This window comes from Microcaecilia unicolor, chromosome 7 (genome assembly GCF_901765095.1).
Source record: "Microcaecilia unicolor chromosome 7, aMicUni1.1, whole genome shotgun sequence".
In the NCBI taxonomy this organism is placed as follows: Eukaryota; Metazoa; Chordata; class Amphibia; order Gymnophiona; family Siphonopidae; genus Microcaecilia; species Microcaecilia unicolor.
In genome coordinates, this window is record NC_044037.1 from 232,777,927 (window position 1) to 232,803,292 (window position 25,366).

The window sequence follows — 25,366 nt, forward strand, 5'->3', positions numbered from 1 at the left end:
AGCTTCTAGTTCCTTTTTTTTGGCTGATCAAATTCCTATAATCAAGCCTAATTGAGTTTTTCAGAGCATAAGCATTCTCACACTGGGGGCACTATTAAGACTACTACTATTTAGCATTTACACTCTGTAGGTCCTTCAGGTGTGTCCGGTCTCCAGCAATACCCACTTCTGCATCCAGACTACCCACTAAATGTATGGTTTTACTTTAGGTGGTGGGTACTAATTTTCTGCAGCGTTTTCCAGTTGCATCTCTTGGAATTCCGATCTCTATGGGAGTTCTTTGTAACAGGTCACTGGGAGTTTACATGCTAGTTTGAGGCAATTCTCATGAGTTATACTTTTTATAGCACTCTAGTATTAGTCTGCTATTGAGGGTCTTCTTGCTGTCAGATTTTTATCCATTGCTTCTCCTGCTCTTGGCAATGCAGGGGTGCAGGTACTGCCTCTGCTCCCTGTAGGTGCTCGCTTGGCGCCAGTTCAAGAGAGGCGAGTCTACCTTTCTTTGGATTGCTGAGTATTGCAGATTATGCGAGTAGGGTACGCATTTCAGTTTACTCCAGTATCTCTTTCCAGGGCTCGCATCAAACTTGTGGCCATCAGAGCGGTTCTCTGTAGGCGTCTGGACCTTTGTCCAATTTCTTTCCCTCGGACAGTTCAGTGACAAGGTCTTTCCCCCATTTTCTCTTCGATTTTAGATTTCTTGCCGGTCGCTCAAGACCTCTAGTGGCCCTCTTTCGAAGGGGGACTTTGCGGCCTGTCTTTGTCGCAGTGTGGTCAGGGGAGTTTCTGACTTCTCTTGTTTCATTCAGAAGCCTACTTTCACATTTCTATTTCTCCTGCAGATTTTTGTTTCCTTTGTTCACTAAAGTTATGGTAGCTGTAGTGGCGGCTCTCAGAACAAAGGGGCATTTTGTTGCATCTTCAGTTGGATAATTGGTTATTCTGGGCAAACTCTTGTCACGAGAGTCTTCTGGTGACAGCTCGGGGGGGGCAGAATTCTTGCAGTTCCTATCTTGGATACTAGTTAGGCACAGGAGCCGTCTTCTACCCTCTTAGTCGATAGAGCCTCTGAGAGTTAGGTTTCCCATAAGCCAGAGTCGAGTGTTTACTGTTGCCTCGAGTCATCACGCTCCAGGCTCAACTTCGTCACTCCTGGCAGATTTTCAGTCCATCGGAAAGAGATTGTTTCTACAGGTTTTGGGGAACCATGGCAGTACCGATGGAGGCAGTGCCTTGCACTAGGATTTTCTTGGAGTCTCTTCAGAGGTTGCAACTGCCCAGATGGTTATCTCAGAAGGTTTCCTTTCATCAGTCTTTGCTTCTTTCTTTCCAGGTCAGGACCAGTCTACATTGGTGGCTTTGGCACTTTCATTTGTCCAAAGATATGCATTTGAATCATCTCTGTTAGTCTGGAGTGTCGGCGGATGCCAGTCTCCTCGGCCGGGGAGTTCATTTTCTGAAGCAGTTTGGTCAGGGTCTCTGTCTTTTCAGAAGACATTATTATCAATTAGACCGGTTGGGGACCAGAGCGATTCGTCTGGCTCTCCTCAGGGTTCTTCTGCTACTGACAGGCTGAGTAGTTCATGTAATCTTGGGCAATGTCGCAGCGGTTATATTTTTATCATTCCGCAAAGAGGAATGAGGACTCTTGGAGTGAATCCCATTGCTATTGTTTCAAGGGCCGCACGTTCATCGGGTGGCTCTTTCAGTGGCTCATGTAGCATGGGTCCTAAATGTTCAAGCACCTTTTCTCTGTCGTTACAGGCTCATTTTGACAGAGTGGTCGCCAATCTAAGTGGTGTTGCGGTTGTTACTAGATCGTTGGGGGTATCCCAGGTTGGATCTGTGGTCCTCTGATAGCAATGCAGATTTCCTCTATTTTTGCCGTCGTTGTGAGATTTCCAAAGCGCAGAGTGTGGACGTTCTTCTACTATGCTTCTCAGCTGGTTTAAGGTATGCCTTTCTTCCTTGTCCTCTGATAGGGTGTCTTCTTTTGGAAGGTCGACACACACAGGGAATGTCTGATTTTGGTAGCACTGGTGTGGTCTCGAAGTCCATGGTGTGCCGGTTTTCCACGTCCTTTGGTGAACTTTTCTTTCAAACTTCTGGTGCAGCGAGGTCCTGTCATTCATCCGAATCCGGTTCTCTGCTGTATTACGGCCTGGCTCTTGAATGGCCTCAATTGTTTAGCAGGGGTTATTTTTCTTAGCTCATTACTTTGATTGATGAGCACTCTTGGAGGATCTTGAGGATAGGCTAAAGCTCATGCACAAATCTCCTTTCGTGCTTCGGTTATGTAAGGTTACATTTGTGTAGAGGGACTTGATCTAAGCTCTTCCTTTCGCTTCTCTTAAGGTGCAGATTGCGATTTTCTCGTCCTTTTGGGATGGTATCTGGAGGAGGTCTTTAGCTAGTTTTCTAGCTGTGGTGCATTTTTTGAGCGCGGTTAATCTCCTTCCTTTTCCCTAGCGATGTACTTTTCCTCGTTGGGGTCTGAATTTCGTTCTGGCAGTTCTTACTAAGCCTCTCTTTGACCCTTTGTCGTCCTGTACTCTGAATGGCTTGGCTTTGAAGGCAGTATTTTTGCTGGCCATTGTTTCCGCTAGGCAAGTTTAGGAGTTGCAGGTGTTGTGTATATCGCTTTTCTTGGACTTCTGTTCTGATCGCGTAGTATTCCGGCCAGTTCCTTCCTATCTCTCCAAGTGGTATTTTGCTTTTATGCTTCTCAGCTGATGGCCTTGCCTGATTACGTTCCTTTTTTGGCTCAGAGAAACAGCGGCATTTGAAGTGTTTGGATGTCAAATGGGGGTTCATCCACTATTTTGATTTTTTTTCTGGTTACATCTGTTGATCTTCTTCTTTGTTGTATTTGAGATAGGCGTAAGGGGTTCATGGCCTCTAAACCTATTTATTCCTCGATGATTTTAAGTACAGAGTACTTAGGCTTATCTTCTTTTGGGGAAACTTGTTCTACAGCATTTTGGAGCTCATTCTGCAACAGGTCATATAGTCTTGTAGACAGAGTGTGGTCTGGGGCCTCCACAAGACAGTGATACGGTGGCCATTTTGTCATCTCTGCATTCTTTTTCTAAGCTCTGACGTTTCGACGTCCTCAGTCGTCGGCAGGTTTCGTTTTGAAGCATGCGTTTTTGTCGGCGGGGCTGCTAGGGTCCCTCCCATATTTTCACTGCTTTGTTACTTCCCATCAGTCACATTCTGGGCCGGTCCGGAGGGACGCTAAGGAAGGGTAAATTAGGCCTTACCTGCTAATTTTCTTTCCTTTAGTCCCTCCGGACCGGCCCAGATCCCTCCCTTCAGATATCTGTGTTTGTTCGGAGCCGTGTTGTTAGTTTCTTGGTCTATATTAAATTAAAAAATAAATAAATAAATAAATAAAAATACATAAATAAAATAACAAACAAACAATCTTACTGAAATGTCCTGTATGAAGGACCATGATGTGTTTGAAGGCACTCACCCATTGTTGGCAATGTGCCGGTAGCTGCTCAGGTTTTTGGATGCACAGGTTTTCTGTTTCTTCTATGCCTTTCCTTCTGCTTTGGTACCTTATTACTGGATCTTTTTCTAGCTGGCAAGGGCTCTTATTGGCTGGCTAGAGTCACAGTTTTTTTCTCAGTCTCCACCTGCTGGAAGGCGTGCACAACCCATCAGTCACATTCTGGGCCGGTCCGGAGGGACTAAAGGAAAGAAAATTAGCAGGTAAGGCCTAATTTACCCTTTTACTGCTGCTTTTGGCTCCTAGCCTCTACTCATTTGCCCTCCCTTGTTCCTTCCTGCCTTCTCACCCAGTACTTCCCTCATCCGTAACTGTCTTGTCTGTCTGTATTATTTAGATTGTAAGCTCTTTTGAGCAGGGACTTGTCTCTTTGTGTCAGGTGTTCAGTGCTGCGTGCGTCTGGTAGCGCTATACAAATAATAATAATAATACATATATGTATCATCACAAAGGTTAAAATGACAAGCAAACAAGTTTTGCTTGAAATTTGGATGTGATAAAACCAAAGATTCATTCATAGAGAAGGATCATAAATATAAAAACACTCATATTTAAAGAAGGGTTAGCAGGGTAAATCCACCTGCTGGTGAGGCGAGGAAATTTTTGGTGCCTGTGATATTATCCTTGTTTAATTACATGTATGTAATGGAATCACTGTAACACAATATGTAAACAGAGTTGTTGGAATATTCTGAATTTTGCCACATGATTTTCTCTATTGCTGCCCCCTTATTAATTAGCAATGTAGTGGTGTACATGAGTTCATTATATTTCTCTGGTAATCTCTTCCGGAACATAACAAAAATTACTGAAATTTGAGGCTTTTAGTTCAGTTGATTTTAGAAGATGGTTTGAACTGATAATAGTTTTGCTGTTCTACTTTAAACAAATAAAAAAAATCAGTATGCTCTTAGCTGTTGTGATGTACTGTTTTCTGTCTTTCTTGTAGAAAGAAATTCAAGCCATGAGCCAATGTAGTCACCCCAATGTAGTGACCTACTATACTTCTTTTGTTGTCAAAGAAGAGCTATGGCTGGTTATGAAGTTATTAAGTGGAGGTAAGGTGTGTTTAAATTTTCAGTTGACCTACATAATATCTTTTTACACTAAAATTGTTGTGTAAGTATGAGTCTCTGAAAACTTCATACTTTAAGCCCAACTTTTGTGTAGGTCATCTATGTTGGGAAAACATCAGCATGTTCAAATTAACTAAGTAGGTGGCTGTCTTGCTGAACATGTGGCCTTTTGTAATGTACATACAAGTCTGCAGTAAAATTCACGTATTATGGTGGCACATATCAATATTCATAAACACTATTACTAGGATTTGTACATTTTAAGTGCCAGCATTTATACACACAGGTCGTATGTGTGTAATGCTATAAAATTAGATTTTTCAGATGGGTTTTAAACACCAGAAAAGTACGCACAATTGTACACTTTCTCCCCTCCCCCCCCTCCTCCCCCCCCCCCCCCGCCAAAAGAAAAAAAAAATCATTCCTTCAAAGCCTAGATCCAGCCAAGTGTGCAGTTGACTCTTGAATTACTTGCTGTAGGTGTAAATGCCAAGAGGGAACTTATTAGGATTTATTTACTGCCTTTTTGAAGGAATTTACTCAAGGCAGTATACAGCAAGAATAAGTCAAACATAAACAGTAGACAATTACAGCAGCAAAAATATTGAAACAATACAAAGTATGGCATAGGGCCTCATTTTCTAAGCATTTAGACTTATGGAATTTTGTAAGTCTAAGTGCTTTGAAAATGCACCTCATAAGTATAATACATTATACTGTCAATACAATGCACAGTACATTTAATAGACAGTGTATGGGGTGTAAGCAAAGATGAAATATATAGATAAGAGAGTAACAGGAAGAAGAAAATAAGGTACTAATTTAAAGAAAATTGCAAACGAGGTCAGAAAGGTGCTTGAATATATTGGCTAGGGGAGGAGTGAATAAACATGTCCTCCTATAGTATGGTGCAGCTGGTGTCACTCCTTGTGAATGACACCAGCTGCACCATACTATAGGTGACTAGCAAGTTACTACTTCCATTAAAGGCCTGGTTGAAGAGCCAAGCTTTTCACCTGCTTCCTGAGGTAGAGATAGTCTTGTGTTAAGCCATTGGTTCCCAGACATCATCCTTGAGGCACCCCAGCAAGTCAGGTTTTCAGGATATCCACAATGAATATTCATGAGCAATTTGCATACCAAGGAGGTAGTGCAATCATGTCTCATGAATATTCATTGTGGATATCCTGAAAACCTCACTGGCTGGGGTGCCTCCAGGACCAGGTTTGGGAAACACTGTGTTAAGTAAAGCCTTTTGGGGAGTGCAAAGTGCATTCCAGAGTGTGGGGGCTACTCCTTGTGGGTATCACATTGTGTGATCTCCTTTTGGAGAGGGTGTGGTTAGGGATACCTTTTGGGAGGATCTTAGTGACCTTTGAGTGTAGAGGGAGGTCCTGTTTGTCAAGTACTCGGAGCCATCTCCTTTAAGGGCCTTGAAGATAAAACATAGTTTTAAATTTGGCCCTGTGGTGTACTGGTAGCCAGTGAAGATTTTGTAAAAACTGGTGTGATGTGGTCATGTCACTTACAGCCTTCTGTTAGTCTTGCTGCAGCATTCTGAATCAATTGGAGCTGGTGCAGACCTTTGTAGTTAGACCAGTATAAAGTGTATTACAATAATCCAGTCTTGATGTTATCATGGCATGCACAGCTGAGACAAGACTTGCCTTCTCAATGTAAGGAGACAGACAGCGTAGTTGTTGCAAATGGTAGAAGCAGCTCTTGAAGGTTGCTTGGATTTGGGGAATCAGAGAAAGTGTTGAATCTAGCTGTATTCCGAAGTTCCTGACGTGATTTGAGGGAGGAGTTTATATTTTCCAAAAGAGATTTTGATGTTGGATATGAGCCCACTTGTATTAGGGATCCAAAGAAGCTTGGGTTCAGGCAAAGTTTTTTGATTTTTTTTATCCCTTTCTTGAATTGATGGTAGTCAGTTTATTCAAGGCTGTGGGTAAGTCAGGTTCAATGGGTGTGAGTAGCTGCATGTTATCTGTATAGATGTAGAACAGCTGAATCAGTTTGGCTAGTGGCTTGAGGTAGATATTGAACAGAAAAGGTGACAGTATCGATCCATGTGGTACCCCACAGGTCAGCACTCATGGTGGCAATGAGGTGCTGCTGAACAGTATGGACTGTTGCATGTTTGATAGGATCTGAACCAGGATGCATTTTCTTTGTAAAGTTGGAAACATAAGTACACTTAAAGTCTGCCCTGTATATGCCCCCTTGATCTCAATGCTGCAGGAGTACATAAGCATGATAAGCTGCTCCTTACATACTTATTTGCCTATTTACATGTGTAAACATGCTTTTATGCATGTAAATGGTTCTTAACTTTCAATCTCCTTAGTCTTTTAGTGCTATTGGTAAGTTGCAGTAAATTATCTATTATATGCTATGTCAGTACTGTAACAAAACTTTGCATTGCTTTTTAGGGGTTGGGGGTTCCATGGACATGTAGGATTATCAGGCTCATGCTAGGGGTAACATAGTTTAATTAATAGCTCTCCCAAAGCCTGGTGTAAAGTTCAGAGCATGCACAAACTTTCCCATGTGCAACAGTTTCCTCAGCTCCTCAGCTTTTTGTTCTGTTCAGCCAAACAAGCAGTAAACATAGCTCTTCCAGCAAGTTTGTCTTCAAATTTTGAAACTACTTGTGACATTTTTCATAACATTTTATTCCCTTTTATTTCTGCTTGTTAAGTATGACTCAATTTTGATAGTTGGTCCAAGTGCATAATGTTTGGGTGTGGAACATAACTAGACTGAATACAAGCTATGAAGCTGAAAATTGCTCCAGTTGCTGAAGAACAAGAGTAGTGTGCTCTCTGTATATGTCAGCAAGCTCTCTGTATAAGTCATCAGAGAACTCTCTACCTCTCAGTACTGCGCCTATGAGGACTACCACTGAAACTGACGCATATGTCTGAGGTTTCCAGGACTACAACACAGCCACCTTATGAGTGTCTGCACAGGACTGTAGGAAAGGTGGCTTTCTCATCCTGTACCAAAGTGCTTGAGAAACATCAACATGTCAGCACTGAAGTTCAGGCCAAGCACCGACTGGACAGCTGCTCTACACAGCAAATACAAGGCATTCTCAACATTGTGTACATGTCACACAGCACTAGACCTAATCAGAGCAGATGTTCCCTGGTCTCCAGCATTCTTCTGCGCAACACTTTTATCAACTCTAGTATTACAGTAGTGAACAAATCTTCACTGTCTTTCATTACCTCTTTCACGTTTCTTTTGTAAAAGTTGTTTAATAAACATGTCGGAGGTTAATCCAAAGACCTGTCAAACATATGTTACCAGCAACCTAGTGCAAAGCCATGTAGTTCAATAGATGTTTCAGTCCAGAGAGATATCACTTTATGATCCGATAGTATCTTTATCTACTTCAAGTTCAGTCTGCGCCACTCTGTTACTGCTCTGCTCTCCTGGATCAAATATTGAATTCTTGAATCTGCTGATAAGAACAGTATTATACGCAATCCCTTCTGATCCTTCCTCCAGCAAGATTGTGCAGTGGATGTCAAAAGTATCTTTTCCTTGTCATCAAGCAGATGAAGCCATTACGTATGGGTTATGTCCATCAACCAGCAGGGGAGATAGAGAGCAGTCAAACTTTCACAGTGCCCTCTTGGCCAGCTAGCTCCACTGCCTATTCAGTATTCTCTATCTTCCTTAGCAGGGTGGCTGCAGCTTGTTCGAGCTCCAGAAAAATCTGCCGGGAGGTGGTTCCTGGCTTGCCAGTTGTTAACCGGGGTGTTGGAGGCTATAGCAGCTTCACTTTAAAGGCACATAGGTTAGCCCTTTCCCTGCCTTACCCATACCTCTGTGGATGTGGACATATTGCCTTGCTTTCCCTGTCCTTACCCACCAACAGTGGATGCAGGCATATAGGTTCGCCCTTTCCCTGCCTTTCCCACTCATCTGAGCCTCCGGAGTCTTCAATACCTCTGCTTTCCTCACAGCCTAAAAAAAAAAAAAAAAAAAAAAAAAAGCCGCATCGCGTTTTTAAACGCAGTGACGCTGGAACAGAGGTTTTTGACCTGATTTTCAGCAGGATCGTAGTTGTACACTAGATCCTTTGAGGTAAGAGTGTTTTCCAACTCCTCCGGGGTGGGCCCGCGATCGGGGCGATTTTGGCGCGAAACCGCTTTTCGGCGATGGCTGCGGACAATGTAAAGCGCTGTTCCACTTGTGGCAAGCGCAAATCAGCAGCAGGGCTCTGTAAATCGTGCTTTATTGGCGTAGGAACCGGCCCGAGCATGGCGAGCGATGTTTCTTCCCGCTCTGAGCTGACAGCGGGCGCCATTTTGCTTACACCGCATGGCGCGGCCTCCGTGGACACGGAGAGACCTGAGCCGGGTGGGGCACCTCGAGATGAGGTTATTTCAGGAGTGGCTAGCACCGGACAGGATTTGGGTGCTCAGGGTGAGATTTTCTCCCCGGATTTTGTGCTTTTGCTGCATAAAGCATATATGATGAAAAGAGCCCTTCCTCAAGGGTCGCCTGAGGCTCCTCTGATTGCCCCCCCGATGGATTCTGGCCTGGGACTGCCCAGTGAGGCTTTTTTCCCGGATGCTTGGCCTAAAGATAAGCGCAGAAGGGTTAATTCCCCTTCAGATTGTGGTGCACCTTTTTCTCCCCCGTGGTCGGGGTGTGAGGATTCGGAGAACTCTGACAGACGTTCTTGGTCTGAGGAACCAGAGTCAGGTGCGGATTTTCCACAGGATCTGGATGATCCCTCCGCGGTGAGGATTTTCCACCGTGATGAGCTGCCAGCGCTTATTTCAGATACCCTGCAGGCCCTCTCGATTGAAGATCCTGACAGTGGCATGGCCTCCTCGGGTAATCCCAGGATGGCTAGTACCAATAAAGCTGCTCGGGCCTTCCCTTTGCATGACTCCATCCTAGAGCTTGTTTCGGCTCAGTGGGCTGACCCCGAGGGACCTTTGAGAGTTTCCAGGGCTATGGGGCAGTTATACCCTCTGCGTGAGGGACATATGGCTCGTTTTCAAATGCCTACAGTGGATGCCCTAGTCACTGCGGTGACAAAGAGAACTACCCTCCCTGTTGAAGGAGGTGTTGCCCTGAAGGATGTTCAAGACCGTAGGCTGGAAACAGCGTTGAAACGGTCCTTTGAAATTGCAGGTCTCACTGTTCGGGCGTCTGCATGCAGCTGTTATGCTGTGAGAGCCTGCCTAGCTTGGCTGCAACAGGCAGTGGCTCAGCCCGGAGATGGAGCGGAGCCCTTCTTGGATGTGGCTCCGCGGATGGAGGTGGCCTTGTCCTTTTTGGCTGATGCCCTTTATGACCTTGTCAGAGCTTCGGCTAAACAAATGGCAGTAGCAGTGGCGGCTCGCCGTCGTCTGTTGCTACGACACTGGGCAGCGGACATGGCCTCTAAGCAAAGGTTGGTGAAGTTGCCTTTTCAAGGACTTCTCCTATTTGGTGAGGAGTAGAGAAAATTGTGACAGGCCTGGGTGATCCAAAACCCCAGCGCTTGCCCGAAGATAGGCAGAGGCCTTCCTCTAAGGGCCAGGCGGTCCACTCCTCGTACAGACCTCGCTTCCGTGAAGCTAGAAGGTACCGCCCGGGGCGTTCTGCTGGGTTCACTTCACGTGCCCGTGGTCAGCAGAGGAACTCCTTTCGCTCGGACAAGCGTTCCGCAGCCGGTGGCTCAAGACCAGGAGTTCAGGGGTGACCCTCTCAATGATGGTGCACCGGCCCTCTCCTCGATACCTGTCATCGGAGGACGGCTTTCCCTCTTTGTCGAGGAGTGGGCCAAGATTTCCTCAGATCAGTGGGTTCTGGACCTGATCAGAGATGGATACAGAATAGAATTCAACGCCCCAGTAAGAGATGTGTTTGTGGAGTCCCGATGCGGTTCTGCCGTCAAACGGGCGGCGGTGGAGGAGACTTTACAAGGTCTGATTCAGTTAGGGGCAGTGACCCTGGTGCCTCCCGCCGAGCAAGGCTGCGGCCGATACTCCATCTACTTTGTGGTGCCACGAAAAGATGGGTCCTTTCGCCCTATTCTGGACTTAAAAGAAGTGAACAAGTCCCTGAGAGTGCGGCATTTCCACATGGAATCCCTGCGCTCCGTCATTGCGGCGGTTCAGCCAGGAGAGTTTCTCACGTCTCTAGACCTGAAAGAAGCTTACTTGCACATACCGATTTGGCCCCCGCACCAGAAGTTTCTGAGGTTTGCGGTGTTGGGAAAACATTTCCAGTTCAGGGCCTTGCCTTTTGGCCTCTCCACAGCTCCCCGAACCTTTTCGAAGGTAATGGTGGTAGTAGCTGCTTTTCTCAGGCGAGAAGGTATCAGGGTTCACCCGTACCTAGACGACTGGCTCATCAGAGCAGACTCTGCAACAGAGAGCTTACAAGCTACAGCCAGAGTGGTCTCAGTACTGCAATTTCTAGGCTTTGTCGTCAATATGGCCAAAAGTCACCTGTCCCCTTCACAATCTCTAGAGTTTTTGGGGGCCAGGTTCGACACAGTCTCGGGCTATGTGTTCCTACCCGAGCTAAGGCGGTGCAAGCTTCAGAATCAGGTCCATCTGCTCCTGAGGATGCCCCGCCCGCGAGCTTGGGACATTGTCCAGCTGCTGGGATCGATGACAGCCACGATGGAAGTGGTACCCTGGGCGAGAGCGCACCTGAGACCTCTACAGTATTCCCTACTCCGGAGATGGTCTCCTATTTCTCAGGATTACCAATGCAGACTTACTTGGCTCCCTGCGGCCCGTCTCAGCATGGAGTGGTGGCTCTCGGACAGCATGCTGCGGTGAGGAATGCCGCTGACGCTCCCCGTTTGGTGCCTAGTGGTAACAGATGCCAGCCTGAAGGGCTGGGGCGCACACTGCAAGGGGAAGCATGCCCAGGGTCTATGGACACCCGAGGAGTCGGAGTGGTCCATCAACCACCTAGAGTTGAAAGCGGTGTTTCAGGCGCTTCTGGCCTTTCAAGTGACCCTGGAAGGATTGGCTGTCAGAGTGATGTCGGACAACACGACAACGGTGGCCTATATAAATCGACAAGGCGGAACAAGGTGCAGAGCACTAGCCGTGCAAGCCGAACTGATTTGCCATTGGGCCGAGCTGCATCTTCAGTGTCTGTCGGCAGCTCATATTGCAGGTCAGAGGAATGTGCAGGCCGATTATCTGAGCAGGCATCAGATCGATCCAGCAGAATGGAATCTGGCAGACGAAGTATTCCTGCAGATCTGTGCCAAATGGGGCAAGCCCGTGATGGATCTAATGGCGACAAGTGCCAATACCAAAGTCCCGTGCTTCTTCAGCAGACGGAGAGATCCTCGCTCGGCGGGGTTGGATGCCTTGGCTCAACCCTGGCCTCCGGGTCTACTTTATGTGTTTCCCCCATGGCCCTTGATAGGGCGCCTGCTCTTGCGGATTCGGCTGCACCCAGGAGAAGTGGTCCTCATCGCCCCGGATTGGCCAAGGAGACCTTGGTATGCAGACCTCCGACAGATGCTCCTGGAGGCTCCTCTGCCGTTACCTCTGGTACCGAACCTGTTGACTCAGGGACCGGTAGCCATGGAGGACGCCGGCCGCTTTGGTCTTACGGCATGGCTATTGAGAGGGTGCAATTGAGGGATAAAGGTTATTCCAATAAAGTTATTTCCACTCTCCTGCAAGCCCGCACGCGGTCCACTTCCGTGGCTTATGCCAGGATTTGGTGCCTGTTTGAGTCTTGGTGTGCTTCCAGAGCCATTGCTCCAATGCGGGCTCCTGTCTCGCCGATTCTGGACTTTTTGCAGGAAGGTGTACAAAAAGGCTTGGCCTATAATTCCCTGTGGGTGCAGGTGGCAGCGTTGGCCTCCCTTCGTGGTAAGGTGGAAGGCGTGTCTTTGGCTGCTCACCCAGATGTGGCACGGTTTCTTAGAGGGGTGCTTCGGCTCCGACCTCCAGTGCGAGCACCCTGTCCAGCTTGGAACCTGGGGCTAGCTTTAAACCCTGCAGGCATCTCCTTTTGAGCCGCTTCGGTGAGCATCGGAGAAAGATTTGACACTGAAGGCCGTTTTTCTGGTGGCCATTACCTCGGCGAGACGGGTGTCAGAGCTCCAGGCGCTGTCCTGTAGAGACCCATTTCTGCAATTTTCAGAGTCCGGAGTCACGGTTCGGACCGGGCCTTCCTTTATGCCTAAGGTGGTTTCAGCCTTTCACCTAAACCAGCCTATTTTCTTGCCCTCTTTTTCAGAGGAAGAGTTTCCAGAATCTTTTGGGCAGCTGCACCTTTTGGAGGTGCGCAGGACTCTGTTGCAGTATCTGCGAGTTACTAACTCTTTCAGGACTTCTGATCATCTGTTTGTTTTGCTATCCGGTTCTCGCAGGGGGTCTCCAGCGTCTAAAGCCACTATTGCCCGCTGGCTGAAAGAAACTATCTTTTCAGCTTATCTGCTGGCCGGCAGGGTTCCGCCTGTAGCCTTTAAGGCACATTCTACTAGAGCGATTTCTTCCTCTTGGGCTGAAACTGGAGCACTCTCTCTTCAAGAGATATGCAGTGCAGCAACATGGGCTTCTAAGCTCTCCTTTGCCCGACATTACAGGCTGGATGTGGTTGCCAGGAGGGATGCGCGTTTTGGTGCACAAGTGCTAGAGCGTGGTGTGGCTTGTTCCCACCCTATCTAGGGATTGCTTTGTTATATCCCATACGTAATGGCTTCATCTGCTTGATGACAAGGAAGGGAAAATTAGGTTCTTACCTTGGTAATTTTCTTTCCTTTAGAAGCCATGAGCCCTCCCTGTATGATTGTCTGTATGCTGTGAATCTGTTTTTCAGGTTCTGTTCTAATTTCCTGAAGTTCCTTCCTTGGGAGAAAGTTGGAAAACAATCTTCAGGATTCATGTTCAGTTTAAATTTAGGAGGATGTGTTCATTCCCTCCAGCATGTTTTTTTTTGGAGGATGTGTTGATTCTCTCCAGGAGGCGCGTGTGTTCCCCTCCAGTTCTATAAATAGGAGGATGAGTTCATTCCCTCCAGTGTGTTGGGAGGATGTGTGATTCCCTCCAGGAGGCGCGTGTGTTCCCCTCCACTTATACAATAAGGAGGACGAGTTTATTCCCTCCAGGAGGATGTGCATTCCCTCCTTTATGAGTTCATGCCCTTATGATGGGCCATCGTTCGCTGTGAGGAAAGCTCTTGTGATTCCCATTGCAGTTTGCCATACTGCTTTGGAAGCTTCAAATACTGAAGAGGCAGTGGAGCTAGCTGGCCAAGAGGGCACTGAGAAAGTTTGAGTGCTCTCTATCTCCCCTGCTGGTTGATGGACATAATCCATACGTAATGGCTTCATCTGCTATGACTAAAGGAAAGAAAATTACCAAGGTAAGAACCTAATTTTCCCATATTTGAATATGTTCCGAGGTCTATCATGCAATCCCTAATATCAAAGCAATGTAATATATATATATATATATATATATATATATATATATATATATATACTAGGAAAAAAGGCCCGTTTCTGAAACCAATGAAACGGGCGCTAGCAGGGAATTGGCTTCCTGCAATTAATGTTTTGAAAGGGATTGTTAGGAGAAATGTGTTGTCATGCTAATGAATAATTTACTTTGTTGTATTATGTGTAATATCTTATTTGTTGTTTTTCTGTTTTTTTTTCTTTGTGTTGGTTGTGGGTGTCAGTGAGCGATGCTGATTCTGCATGTTAGAACTTGTGTATTTATTGGGGGGTGGGGAGTGTGTGGGTGTGAGTGAGAGACAGATCTTGATTCACCATGGCAGAGTTTGTGTATGACATTGTGGTGGTGGTTGGGGGGAGTGTGTGTGTGTGTTAGTGAGAGAGAGACCTTGATTTTCCATTTTAGAGTTTGTTTATTAAGGGGGGTGTGAGTGAGAGAGAGAGAGATGCTGTTTCTCCATGGTACAGTGTGTGTATGATGTTGGTTGGGAGGGGGGGGGGGTGGAAGGGAATGTGTGTCTGTGACAGACAGAAAGATGGTGATTGTCCCTTGGAGAGTATGTGTATGATGTGGGTGGTGGTGGGGAGGGTGGCAGAGTTTGTGTATGATGGGGGGGGGGGGGGGGGGGGGGTGGAGAGGGTAGCGGTGTCTGTGTGTGAGAGAGTTTGGAGGGGGGACAATTGCCTTTCTTCCCCTGAACTTCCCTTTCCTTAGCCCCGTAGTTGGGAGTGTGTTGGGTTGCATGATGACCAATCTGCATTGCCATTCTTGGGGGGGTGGTAGCGGTGTTCCGCATCAGTGTATGTGTTTGTGTTTTTTTGGGAGGGGGCTGTGGGGGTGTGTGTGAGTCAGAGAGAGATATGTTGAATTTCCTTGGTAGACTTTCCTGCTTATAATCGAAATAGAAAAACGCCTATATTGTGACCCAAATCGGGAGATACACGTTTATCTCACAAAAACGAATAAAGCGGTATAATCGAAAGCCGAATTTGGACGTTTTCAACTGCACTCCGTCGCGGATGCGGACAAAGTTGATGGGGGCGTGTCGAAGACGTGGTGAAGGCGGAACTGGGGCGTGGTTATCGGGCGATCAGAGATGGGCGCCTTTCGCCGATAATGGAAAAAAAATATGCATTTTTAGCGAGAATTTAGGGCACTTTTCCTGGACCCTGTTTTTCCACGAATAAGGCCCCAAAAAGTGCCCTAAATGACCTCCCCTGAATCCCCCAGTGGTCACAAACCCCCTCCCACCACAAAATATGCCGTTTCACAACTTTTTATTTTTTGACCCTCAAATGTCATACCCACCTCCCTGGCAGCAGTATGCAGGTCACTGGAGCAGTTATTAGGGGGTGCAGTGGACTTCAGGCAGGTGGACCCAGGCCCATCCCCCCCCACCTGTTACATTTGTGTTGGTAAATGGGAGCCCTCCAAACCGCCCCCCAAACCCACTGTACCCACATGTAGGTGCCCCCCTTCACCCCTTAGGGCTATAGTAATGGTGTAGACTTGTGGGCAGTGGGTTTTGAGGGGGATTTGGGGGGCTCAACACCCAAGGGAAGGGTGCTATGCACCTGGGAGCTGTTTTACCTTGTTTTTTTTTTTTTTTTGTAAAAGTGCCCCCTAGGGTGCCCGGTTGGTGTCCTGGCAAGTGAGGGGGACCAGTGCACTACGAATCCTGGCCCCTTCCACGAATAAATGTCTTGGAGTTATTCGTTTTTGAGCTGGGCGCTTTCGGTTTCCATTATCACTGAAAAACAAAAACGCCCAGCTCAAAAAAAGATAAACGTCCATGTTTTTCGAAAATACGCTTCGGTCTGCCCCTTCACGGACCCGTTCTCGGAGATAAACGCCCATGGAGATAGACGTTTCCGTTCGATTATGCCCCTTTTAGTGTATTAAGGGGGGTGGGAGTGGGAGTGTTTGTGTGTGTGTGTGTGAGTGAGAAAGAGATGCTGTCTCCATGGCAGAGTGTGTGTATGTTCTTGTGGGGGAGGGAGTGGAGTTTGGTTGTGTGTGTGGGTGTGAGTGAGAGATGGTGATTCTCCATGGTACAGCTTGTGTATTTAGTGGGTGGGGGGGGGGAGTGAGAGACAGAGATCTAGATTCACTGTGGCAGAGTTTGTGTATGATGTTGTGGAGGTGGTTGGGGGGGAGTGTGTGTGTGTCTGAGTGAGAGATAGAGATGTTGATTTTCCATTTTAGAGTTTGTGTATTAAGGGGATGGGAGTGGAGTGTGTATGATGATTGTGGGGTGTTTTGAAGGAATGTATGTCTGTTGATTGTCCCTTGGAGAGTTTGTGTATGATGTGGGTGGGTGGTGGTGTTGGGGATGGGGTGGGGAGGGTGTCAGAGTTTGTGTATGATGTTGGGGGGGGGGGCAGTTTAGTGGTGTGTGTGTGTGTGTGAGAGTGTGGGCACTCACCTATTGGCTACAGTCATACTGTCCTTTGTATTGCAAGCATTCCAAGTATGCATACCAATAGAAAGATGTTTTGCTTAAAAGTGAGAAAAAAATGCTTTACACACTTCCATTAAGTACCTTAGTGGTGAAGCTATGTTTTCATTGACTGTAGTTTATGGAGATAGGATCAAAGGAATTAACATATTGAAGAAACTGCCATTTATCCTGATACTAGTAAAACAGGCCCGTTTCTGACACAAATGAAACGGGCGCTAGCAAGGTTTTCCTCGGAGTGTGTATGTTTGAGAGAGAGACAGTGTGTGTGAGAGACAGAGTGTATGTGTGTGTGAGAGAGAGAGTGAGTGTGTGAGAGACAGAGTGTATGTGTGTGTGAGAGAGAGTGTATGTGAGAGACAGAGTGAGTGTGTGTGTTTGGGGCTCCGAGTTTCATGACCCCCTCCTTCCCTCCCACCTCCCTCCCTCTCCTCCCCTCTAAGTTCCAGGCCCCCCTTCCTCCGAGGTGCAGGCCCTCCCTCCCTCTCCTCTCCCTCCCTCTCCTCTCCTCTCCTCTCCCTCTTTCTCCTCCCCTCCAAGTTCTTGGCCCCCCCTTCCTTTCGAGTTCCATGCCCCCCTCCCTCTCCTCCCCAGCGTGTTCCATGCCCCCCTTTCCTTGGAGTGTGTATGTGAGAGAGAATGAGTGAGAGAGTGAGAGACAGAGTGTGTGTGTGTGTGAGAGAGAGAGAGAGAGAGAGTGTATGTGAGAGACAGAGAGTGTGTGTGTGTGTGAGAAAGTGAAGCATTCGTGCGCTCTGTAAGGCTCCATCTCCTCAATTGACGACACATAGTTCCGGAATGTTGCAGGAACGCTTCAAGGCTTTAAGGCTTCACTTTCTTGGCTTCAGAATGTTGGAGGTGCATTTTATTATATAGGATATTGGATCCTTAGCATGACGAAATCAGTGAAGCTGGATCTGTTAAAATCAGGTTTCCTCTCATCACGTTTTTACAGCCCTGAAGCGTTCTCCCTCCGGCACCGGCGATTCAGAGAGTCAGCCTTCTTGCCAGCATTGGGGCCTCTCCTCAGGCAGGTCCCACCTCTGCGGAAAACAGGACGTTGCATTACAGTAGGTGGGACGCGCCTGAGGAGAGACCCCGACGGTGGCAGAAGGCTGACTATCTGAATTGCCGGTGCCGGAGGGAGAAAGCTTCAGGGCACTGAAAATGACCACGTGGACTGTAGAGAGGCTGTGGGCGAAACGCGAAAGCTGTAAGACTTGGGGGGGGGGGGGAAGGGAGAAAGAGCTGCCCAAGGAGGCTTTAATAGACAAGAGTGGAAGTGAGCCTATGTAGTCCATTGTAAGCAAGGAAGCCGGTTTGGTTAATCTGTTTCCACCCCCCTGTGACGTGCCGCGCTCTTCATTTATATAGTAGGATTACCCACCCTCGACATCATCACGTTTTGACACGAGGGTGGGGCAGAGAGAGATGTGACTCCCTTACGAACCCTTCACTGAAGCCACTGAGTCAGTGAATGACAACTTGAAGTGCTCATTGCTTGAAAGCAGTGGTTCTTAACCCAGTCCTTGGGACATATCTAACCAATCAAGTTTTCAGAATGTCTGCAGTAGATTTGTGTGCACTTACTGTATGTAAATCCAGTGCTTGTTTTGTGCCGGTACGCGCCGGTATGGCGTACTGGCACCTTTTTTCTGGGTCCGAGGGCTCACCTGCCCGCTCCCTGCTGTTTGCACCCAGCCGTGATCCCTGCCTTGTAAAACTTTTTTTTTTTTACCAAAGTCGCGAACCGGCAGCCTGAAGAAAGCAAACAGCAGGCAGGCTCGCCTCCTTGCATCGCGTCGCATCGTTTCCCTGCATTCTGAGCACATCCCGCCCTCCTCTGATGTCATTTCCTTTCCTCGAGGGCGGAACGCGCTGAGAATGCAGGGAAACGAAGCGACGCGATGCAAGGAGGCGAGCCTGCCTGCTGTTTGCTTTCTTCAGCCTTCGGGCTGCCGGTTTGCGACTTCGGTAAAAAAGAAAAGTTTTGTAAGGCAGGGAATACAGCCAGGAGCAAAAGGAAGGGAGCGGGCAGGGGAGAGTGGGGCTGGGGTTTGAATGATCTCGGGGGCAGGTGGAGGCTGGGATGAGTCACTGGACATGGAAGGGAGGGGGAGGATAGGGGGCAAAAGAGAATCGCTGCACATGGAGGGGAGGGAGGAGAATCATTCTGGACATGGATGGGATGGCAGGGCAGGGGAGAGAGGAGAATGGAGAATTGCTGGACAAGGATGGGAGGGGAAGGCAGGGAAGAGAGAATTGCTGGACTTGGATAGGAGGGGATAGGAGAGGAGGGCAGGGGAGAGAGGAGAATCGCTGGACATGGAGGGGAGAGAAGAGAATCATTCTGGACATGGATTGGATGGGATGGCAGGGCAGGGGAGAGAAGAGAATGGAGAATTGCTGGGCAGAGGAGAGAGGATAATGGAGAATTGCTGGACATGGATGGAAGGGGAAGGCAGGGAAGAGAGAATTGCTGGACTTGGATAGGAGAGGAGGGGAGGGCAGGGGAGAGAGGAGAATAACTGGACATGGGAGGGGAGGGCAGGGGAGAGAGGAGACATACTGGACATGGATGGAGGAGAGGGAAGTTAGGAAGGAGATGCACATGGATGGGATGGCAGGGGAGGAAGGAGAAATGCTGGAAATGGATGGAGAGGAGAGCAGGAGATAGAGGAGAATTGCTGGACATGGATGGATGGAGGGGTTGGCGGGGAGAGAGGAGAAATGCTGGACATGGAAGGGGGAAAGTAAAGAAATAAATGGAAAGGAAACCCTGGAAACGAAGTTAAGAGAACAGATAGAGAGCAGCAGAATCAGACACTTGGACCAGTATGGATAGAAAACAGTCACCAGACAACAAAGGTAGAAAAAAATCATTTTATTTTCATTTTAATGTTTGGAATTTGTCCAATTTGAGAATTTACATTTTGCACTGGGTATACTGGAGCTGTAACATCTTACAGAAATGATTTATAATGAAAAAAAATCACGTTATTGTTTTTCTCCTATACTAGTATATTTTCAATGATGTCTGTTTATATGCGCCATGGCTGGTATAAGGGGTGTGGCTAATGTGGGTGTGGCTATCATAGGGGTGGAGCCATATGTGGTGACCCCGCCCATAATGAGTACCAGCACCTTTTTTTCTACAAAAAAAGCACTGTGTAAATCTCTCTCATGCATATTCATTGTAGTCATCCTGAAAACTTTCAAGTTCTCTAGTAATGTGATTGCTATGTGGAAACCATTGTTGGAACAAATTAATATTGGATGTGTTCTGGAGACGAGGTAGGATTTTGTTGTAATGCTACATGTATTTTTTTCTTTATAAAATTCTGTTAAATTTATAAGCTCTTGGAGCTCTCTAGCAATTCCTTTTTAGGTTACTGTGTGTGTGTTTAATTGGTAGTATTAATGCTGAATATAACCTGCAATTTTGGATTATCAATTTAGGTTCAATGCTGGATACAATAAAACATATTGTTGGTAGAGGAGATCACAAAAATGGAGTCCTCGAGGAAGCAATAATAGCAACTATTCTTAAAGAAGTCTTGGAAGGCTTAGATTATTTGCATCGCAATGGTCAGATTCACAGGTATGTTACTATTTCCACTGTCTAGTGATAAGCAGAGGTGTAATCATCCTGGATACAGGAAGAAACCCCATGCATTTATTTATTTATTTATTTGTTGCATTTGTATCCCACATTTTCCCACCTATTTGCAGGCTCAATGTGGCTTACAATGTTCTGTCATGGCATTCGCCATTCCCGGGTAAGGATACAATTGGTATTACATAGAAGCATGGATGTCATAATTGAATTAAGCAGACAGATATAGTGAGAAATCATTCAGAATATAAGGTAAAGTGGTGATATGTTACAGTTTGTTATTGATAATTGTTGTAAGCCTTGTTGAAGAGATGGGTCTTTAGAGATTTACGAAAGTTAGTTCGTTCAAAGATTGTTTTTAAGTTGAGTGGCAGTGCATTCCACAACTGCATACTCCTGTAGGAAAAGTTGGACACATGTGTTAGTCTGTATTTTAGTCCTTTGCAGCTAGGGAAGTGAAGATTGAGGAATGGGCGAGCTGATCTTTTAGCATTCCTGGGCGGTAGATCGATAAGGTCTGACATATAGGCCGGGGCGTCTCTTTGAATGATTTTATGAACTAGGGTGCATACCTTGAACGTGATACATTCTTTGAGAGGAAGCCAATGTAGTTTTTCTCTTAAGGGTTTTGCACTTTTGTATTTTGTTTTTCCAAATATGAGTCTGGCTGCAGTGTTCTGGGCTGTTTGAAGTTTCTTGATGATTTGCTCTTTACAGCCAGCGTCGAGTGCATTGCAGTAATCTAGATGACTCAGCACCATTGACTGTACTAGGTTGCGAAAAATAATCCTTGGGAAGAAAGGTTTTACTCTTTTGAGTTTCCACATTGAATGGAACATTTTCTTAGTTGTATTTTTCACATGACTTTCGAGTGTAAGATTTTGGTCGATGGTAACTCCTAGATTCCTTGTCATCAAGCAGATGCAGCCATTACAGATGGGTTGTGTCCATCAACCAGCAGAGGGAGATAGAGAGCACACTTTTTTCAGTGCCTCATACCAGCTTGCTCCACTGCCTCTCTTCAGTATTCTCTATCTCCCCTAGCAGACTGGCTGTAGCTTCTTCGAGCTCCATCTAAAATCTGCCTGGAGGTTGCTCCTGTGCTTTTGCCAGTGGTTAGCAGGGGTGTTGGAGGCTATAGCAGCTTCACTTTAAAAGCACATATATTTGGCCTTTCCCTGCCTTACCCATACCTCCGTGGATGTGGATACATTGCTTAGCTTTCCCTGTCCTTCCCCACCAACAGTGTATGCAGGCACATAGGTTCGCCCTTTCCCTGCCTTTCCTACTCACCTGAGCCTCCGGAGTTCTATTTACCTCTGCTTTCCTCACAGCGTTAAAAAAAAAAAAAAAAAAAAAAAAGTTGCGTTGTGCTTTGGGGCTTAGACGCTGGAACAGAGGTTTTTCCTTGCCTTTTTCTGTGGGACCAGAGCTGTGATACTCGGTCCAGTGAGGTAAGAGTGTTTTCTGACTTCTCCGGGGTGGGCCCGTGATCGGGGCGATTTTGGCGCGAACCGCTATTTCGAATTTTACCGCCGTTTTCGTCGATGGCTGCGGAGACAGTAAAGCGCGGTTCCAAGTGTGGCAAGCGCAGATCAGTAGCGGGGCTCTGTAAATCGTGTACAGACGTTAGAGCCGGCCCGAGCATGGCGAGCGACGATTCTTCGCGCTCTGAGCTGGCAGCGGGCGCCATTTTGAATTTACCACATGGCGCGACCTCCGCTGAGACGGAGAGTCCTGAGCCCAGAGGGAAGCTTCGAAGTGAGGCTGATATGGGAGCTACTAGCCCCGGCAGAGATCTGGGTGCCCAGGGTGAGTTTTCTCCCCTGATTTTGTCTTATTAATGCATAAAGCATACATGCTTAAAAGAGCTCTCCCACAAAGCCCGGCACGGGCCTCTTCTAATGCCCCCCCGGTGGATTCTAGCCTGGGTATATCCTCTGAGGCGTTATTCCCTGACAATTGGCAGATTATGAAGCGCAGAAGGGCTCATTTCCCTTCAGAGAGTGCTGCACCTCCTCCCCCCCCCCCCCCCCCCCCCCCCGTGGTCAGGCTGTGAGGATTCGGAGGACTCTGGCAGGCCTTCATGGCCTGAGGAGCCAGAGTCTGGTGCAGAAGTGAATCAGGATCTGGACGATCCCTCCGCGGTGAGGATTTTCCACCGTGATGAGCTGCCAGCGCTTATTTCTGATGCCCTGCAGGCTCTCTCTATTGAGGACCCTGCCAGTGGCACAGCCTCCTCTGTGAATCCTAGGATGGCTAGTACCAAAAAGCCTGCTCAAGCCTTTCCTTTGCATGACTCCATCCAAGAGCTTATTTGGGCTCAATGGGCTGACACCGAGGGACCTTTGAAAGTTTCCAGGGCTATGGGGCAATTATACCCTCTGAGTGAGGAGCATATGGCTCGCTTTGCTATGCCTAAAGTGGATGCCCTAGTCACAGCTGTGACAAAGAGAACTACCCTCCCTGTTGAAGGAGGTGTTGCCCTGAAGGATATTCAAGACCGTAGACTGGAATCAGCACTTAAACGGTCATTTGAAATTGCAGGTCTCACTATTCGGGCGTCTGCATGCAGTTGTTATGCTGCTAGAGCCTGCCTGGCTTGGTTACAACAGGCAGTGGAACAGCCCGGTGATGGAGCGGAGCCCTTTTCAGATGTGGCTCTGCGGATGGAGTCGGCCTTGTCCTTTCTTGCTGACGCCCTTTATGATATTGTCAGAGCTTCGGCTAAACTCATGGCAGTAGCAGTGGCAGCTCGCCGTCTTCTTTGGCTACGGCATAGGGCGGCGGACATGGCCTCTAAGCAAAGGTTGGTGAAGTTGCCCTTTCAAGGCCTTCTCCTGTTTGGTGAGGAGTTGGAAAAAATTGTGAAGGGCCTGGGTGAGGCTAAACCCCAGCGCTTGCCCGAAGATAGGCCTCGGCCTTCCTCTAAGGGTGCGGCGGTCCACTCCTCTTACTGACCTCGCTTCCGTGAAACTCTAAGGTACCACCCGGGGTGTTCTGCTGGGTTCACTTCTCGTGCCCGTTTTCAGCAGAGGAACTCCTTTCGCTCGGACAAACGTTCCACAGCCACTGGCTGAATGCCTGGAGTTCAGGGGCGACCCTCTCAATGATGGTGCGCCGGCCCTCTCCTCGAGTCCTGTCATCGGAGGACGTCTTTCCCTCTTTGCCGAGGAGTGGGCCAACATTTCCTCAGATCAGTGGGTCTTGGACCTGATCAGAGACGGTTACAGAATAGAATTCGACGCCCCTGTAAGAGACGTGTTTGTGGAGTCCCGATGCGGTTCTGCCGCCAAATGGGCGGTGGTAGAGGAGACTTTACAAGGTCTGATTCAGATAGGGGCTGTGTCCCCGGTACCTCCCGCCGAACACGGCTGCGGCCGCTACTCCATCTACTTTGTGGTGCCGCGAAAAGGAGGGTCTTTTTGCCCTATTCTGGACTTAAAAGAATTAAACAAGTCCCTGAGAGTGCTGCATTTTCACATGGAAACCCTGCGCTCCGTCGTTGCGGTGGTACAGCCAGAAGTTTCTCACGTCTCTGGAACTGAAAGATGCTTACTTGCACATTCCAATTTGGCCCCCGCACCAGAAGTTTCTGAGGTTTGCGGTGATGGGAAAGCATTTCCAGTTTCGGGCCTTGCCTTTTGGCCTCGCCACAGCTCCCCGCACCTTTTCGAAGGTTATGGTGGTAGTAGCTGCCTTTCTAAGGCGAGAGGGTATTCTGGTTCACCCGTACCTGGACGACTGGCTCAATCGAGCAAACTCTGCTGCAGAGAGTCAGCATGTAACAGCCAGAGTGGTCTCAGTACTTCAATCTCTGGGCTTGGTCGTCAATTTGGCCAAAAGTCACCTGACCCCCTCGCAGTCTCTAGAATATTTGGGGGCCAGGTTCGACACAGCCTCGGGGTATGTGTACCTACCCGAGCAAAGGCGGTGCAAGCTTCAGAATCAGGTCCGTCTGCACATGAGGATTCCCCGCCCGCGAGCTTGGGACATTGTCCAGCTGCTTGGATCGATGACGGCCACCATGGAACTGGTGCCCTGGGCGAGAGCGCACCTGAGATCTCTACAGTATGCTCTACTCCAAAGATGGTCTCCAGTATCTCAGGATTACCAATGCAGACTCTCTTGGCTCCCTGCGGCCCGACTCAGCATGGAGTGGTGGCTCTCAGACAGCATGCTGCGGCGAGGAATGCCGCTGGCGCTCCCCGATTGGTGCCTAGTGGTGACAGATGCCAGTCTGAAAGGCTGGGGTGCACATTGCAATGGGAAGCATGCCCAGGTTCTATGGACACCCGAGGAGTCGGAGTGGTCCATCAACCTCCTAGAGTTGAAAGCAGTGTTTCAGGCGCTTCTGGCCTTTCAAGTGACCCTGGAAGGATTGGCTGTAAGAGTGATGTCGGACAACACGACAGCAGTGGCCTACATAAATCGACAAGGCGGCACTCAGTGCAGAGCTCTAGCCGCGCAGGCCAAACAAATTTGCCACTGGGCCGAGCTGCATCTTCAGTTTCTGTCGGCAGCTCACATTGCAGGTCAGAGCAACGTGCAAGCCGATTATCTAAGCAGGCATCAGATTGATCCAGCGGAGTGGGAACTTGCAGACGAAGTGTTCCTGCAGATATGTGCCAAGTGGGGCAAGCCCGTGATGGATCTAATGGCGACAAGCTCCAATGCCAAAGTCCCGTGCTTCTTCAGCAAACGGAGAGATCCTCGCGCGGCAGGGTTGGATGCCTTGGCTCAACCCTGGCCTCCGGGCCTACTGTATGTGTTCCCTCCGTGGCCCTTGATAGGGCGAGTGCTCCTGCGGATTCGGCTGCATCCAGAAGAAGTGGTTCTCGTCGCCCCGGATTGGCCCAGGAGGCCTTGGTATGCGGACCTCCGACAGATGCTCGTAGAGGATCCCCTTCAGTTACCTCTGGTTCCCAACCTGTTGTCACAAGGTCCGGTGACCATGGAGGACGCCGGCCGATTTGGTCTTATGGCCTGGGGATTGAGAGGGCGCAATTGGAAGGCAGAGGCTATTCCAATAAAGTAATTACCACTCTCTCCTGCAAGCCTGCAAGCGTTCCACTTCCGTGGCTTATGCCAGGATTTGGCGCCAGTTTGAAGTCTGGTGTGCTTCCAGAGAGATTACACCCCTGCGGGCTCCTGTCTCGCCAATTCTGGACTTTTTGCAGGATGGTGTACAAAAAGGCTTGGCCTATAATTCCCTGCGGGTGCAAGTGGCAGCATTGGCCT

General features: G+C 48.1%; 1 protein-coding gene across 1 annotated transcript in view; it reads left to right on the plus strand.

Annotated features, from left to right (window-relative positions):
* STK39 (serine/threonine kinase 39) overlaps window positions 1-25,366 on the plus strand; it is a 479,134-nt gene that overhangs the window by 124,180 nt on the left and 329,588 nt on the right. The window contains exons 3-4 of the mRNA XM_030209520.1: window positions 4,467-4,575; window positions 19,969-20,110. Coding sequence (XP_030065380.1) covers window positions 4,467-4,575; window positions 19,969-20,110 — 251 coding nt within the window. The remainder of the gene's footprint in view (window positions 1-4,466; window positions 4,576-19,968; window positions 20,111-25,366) is intronic.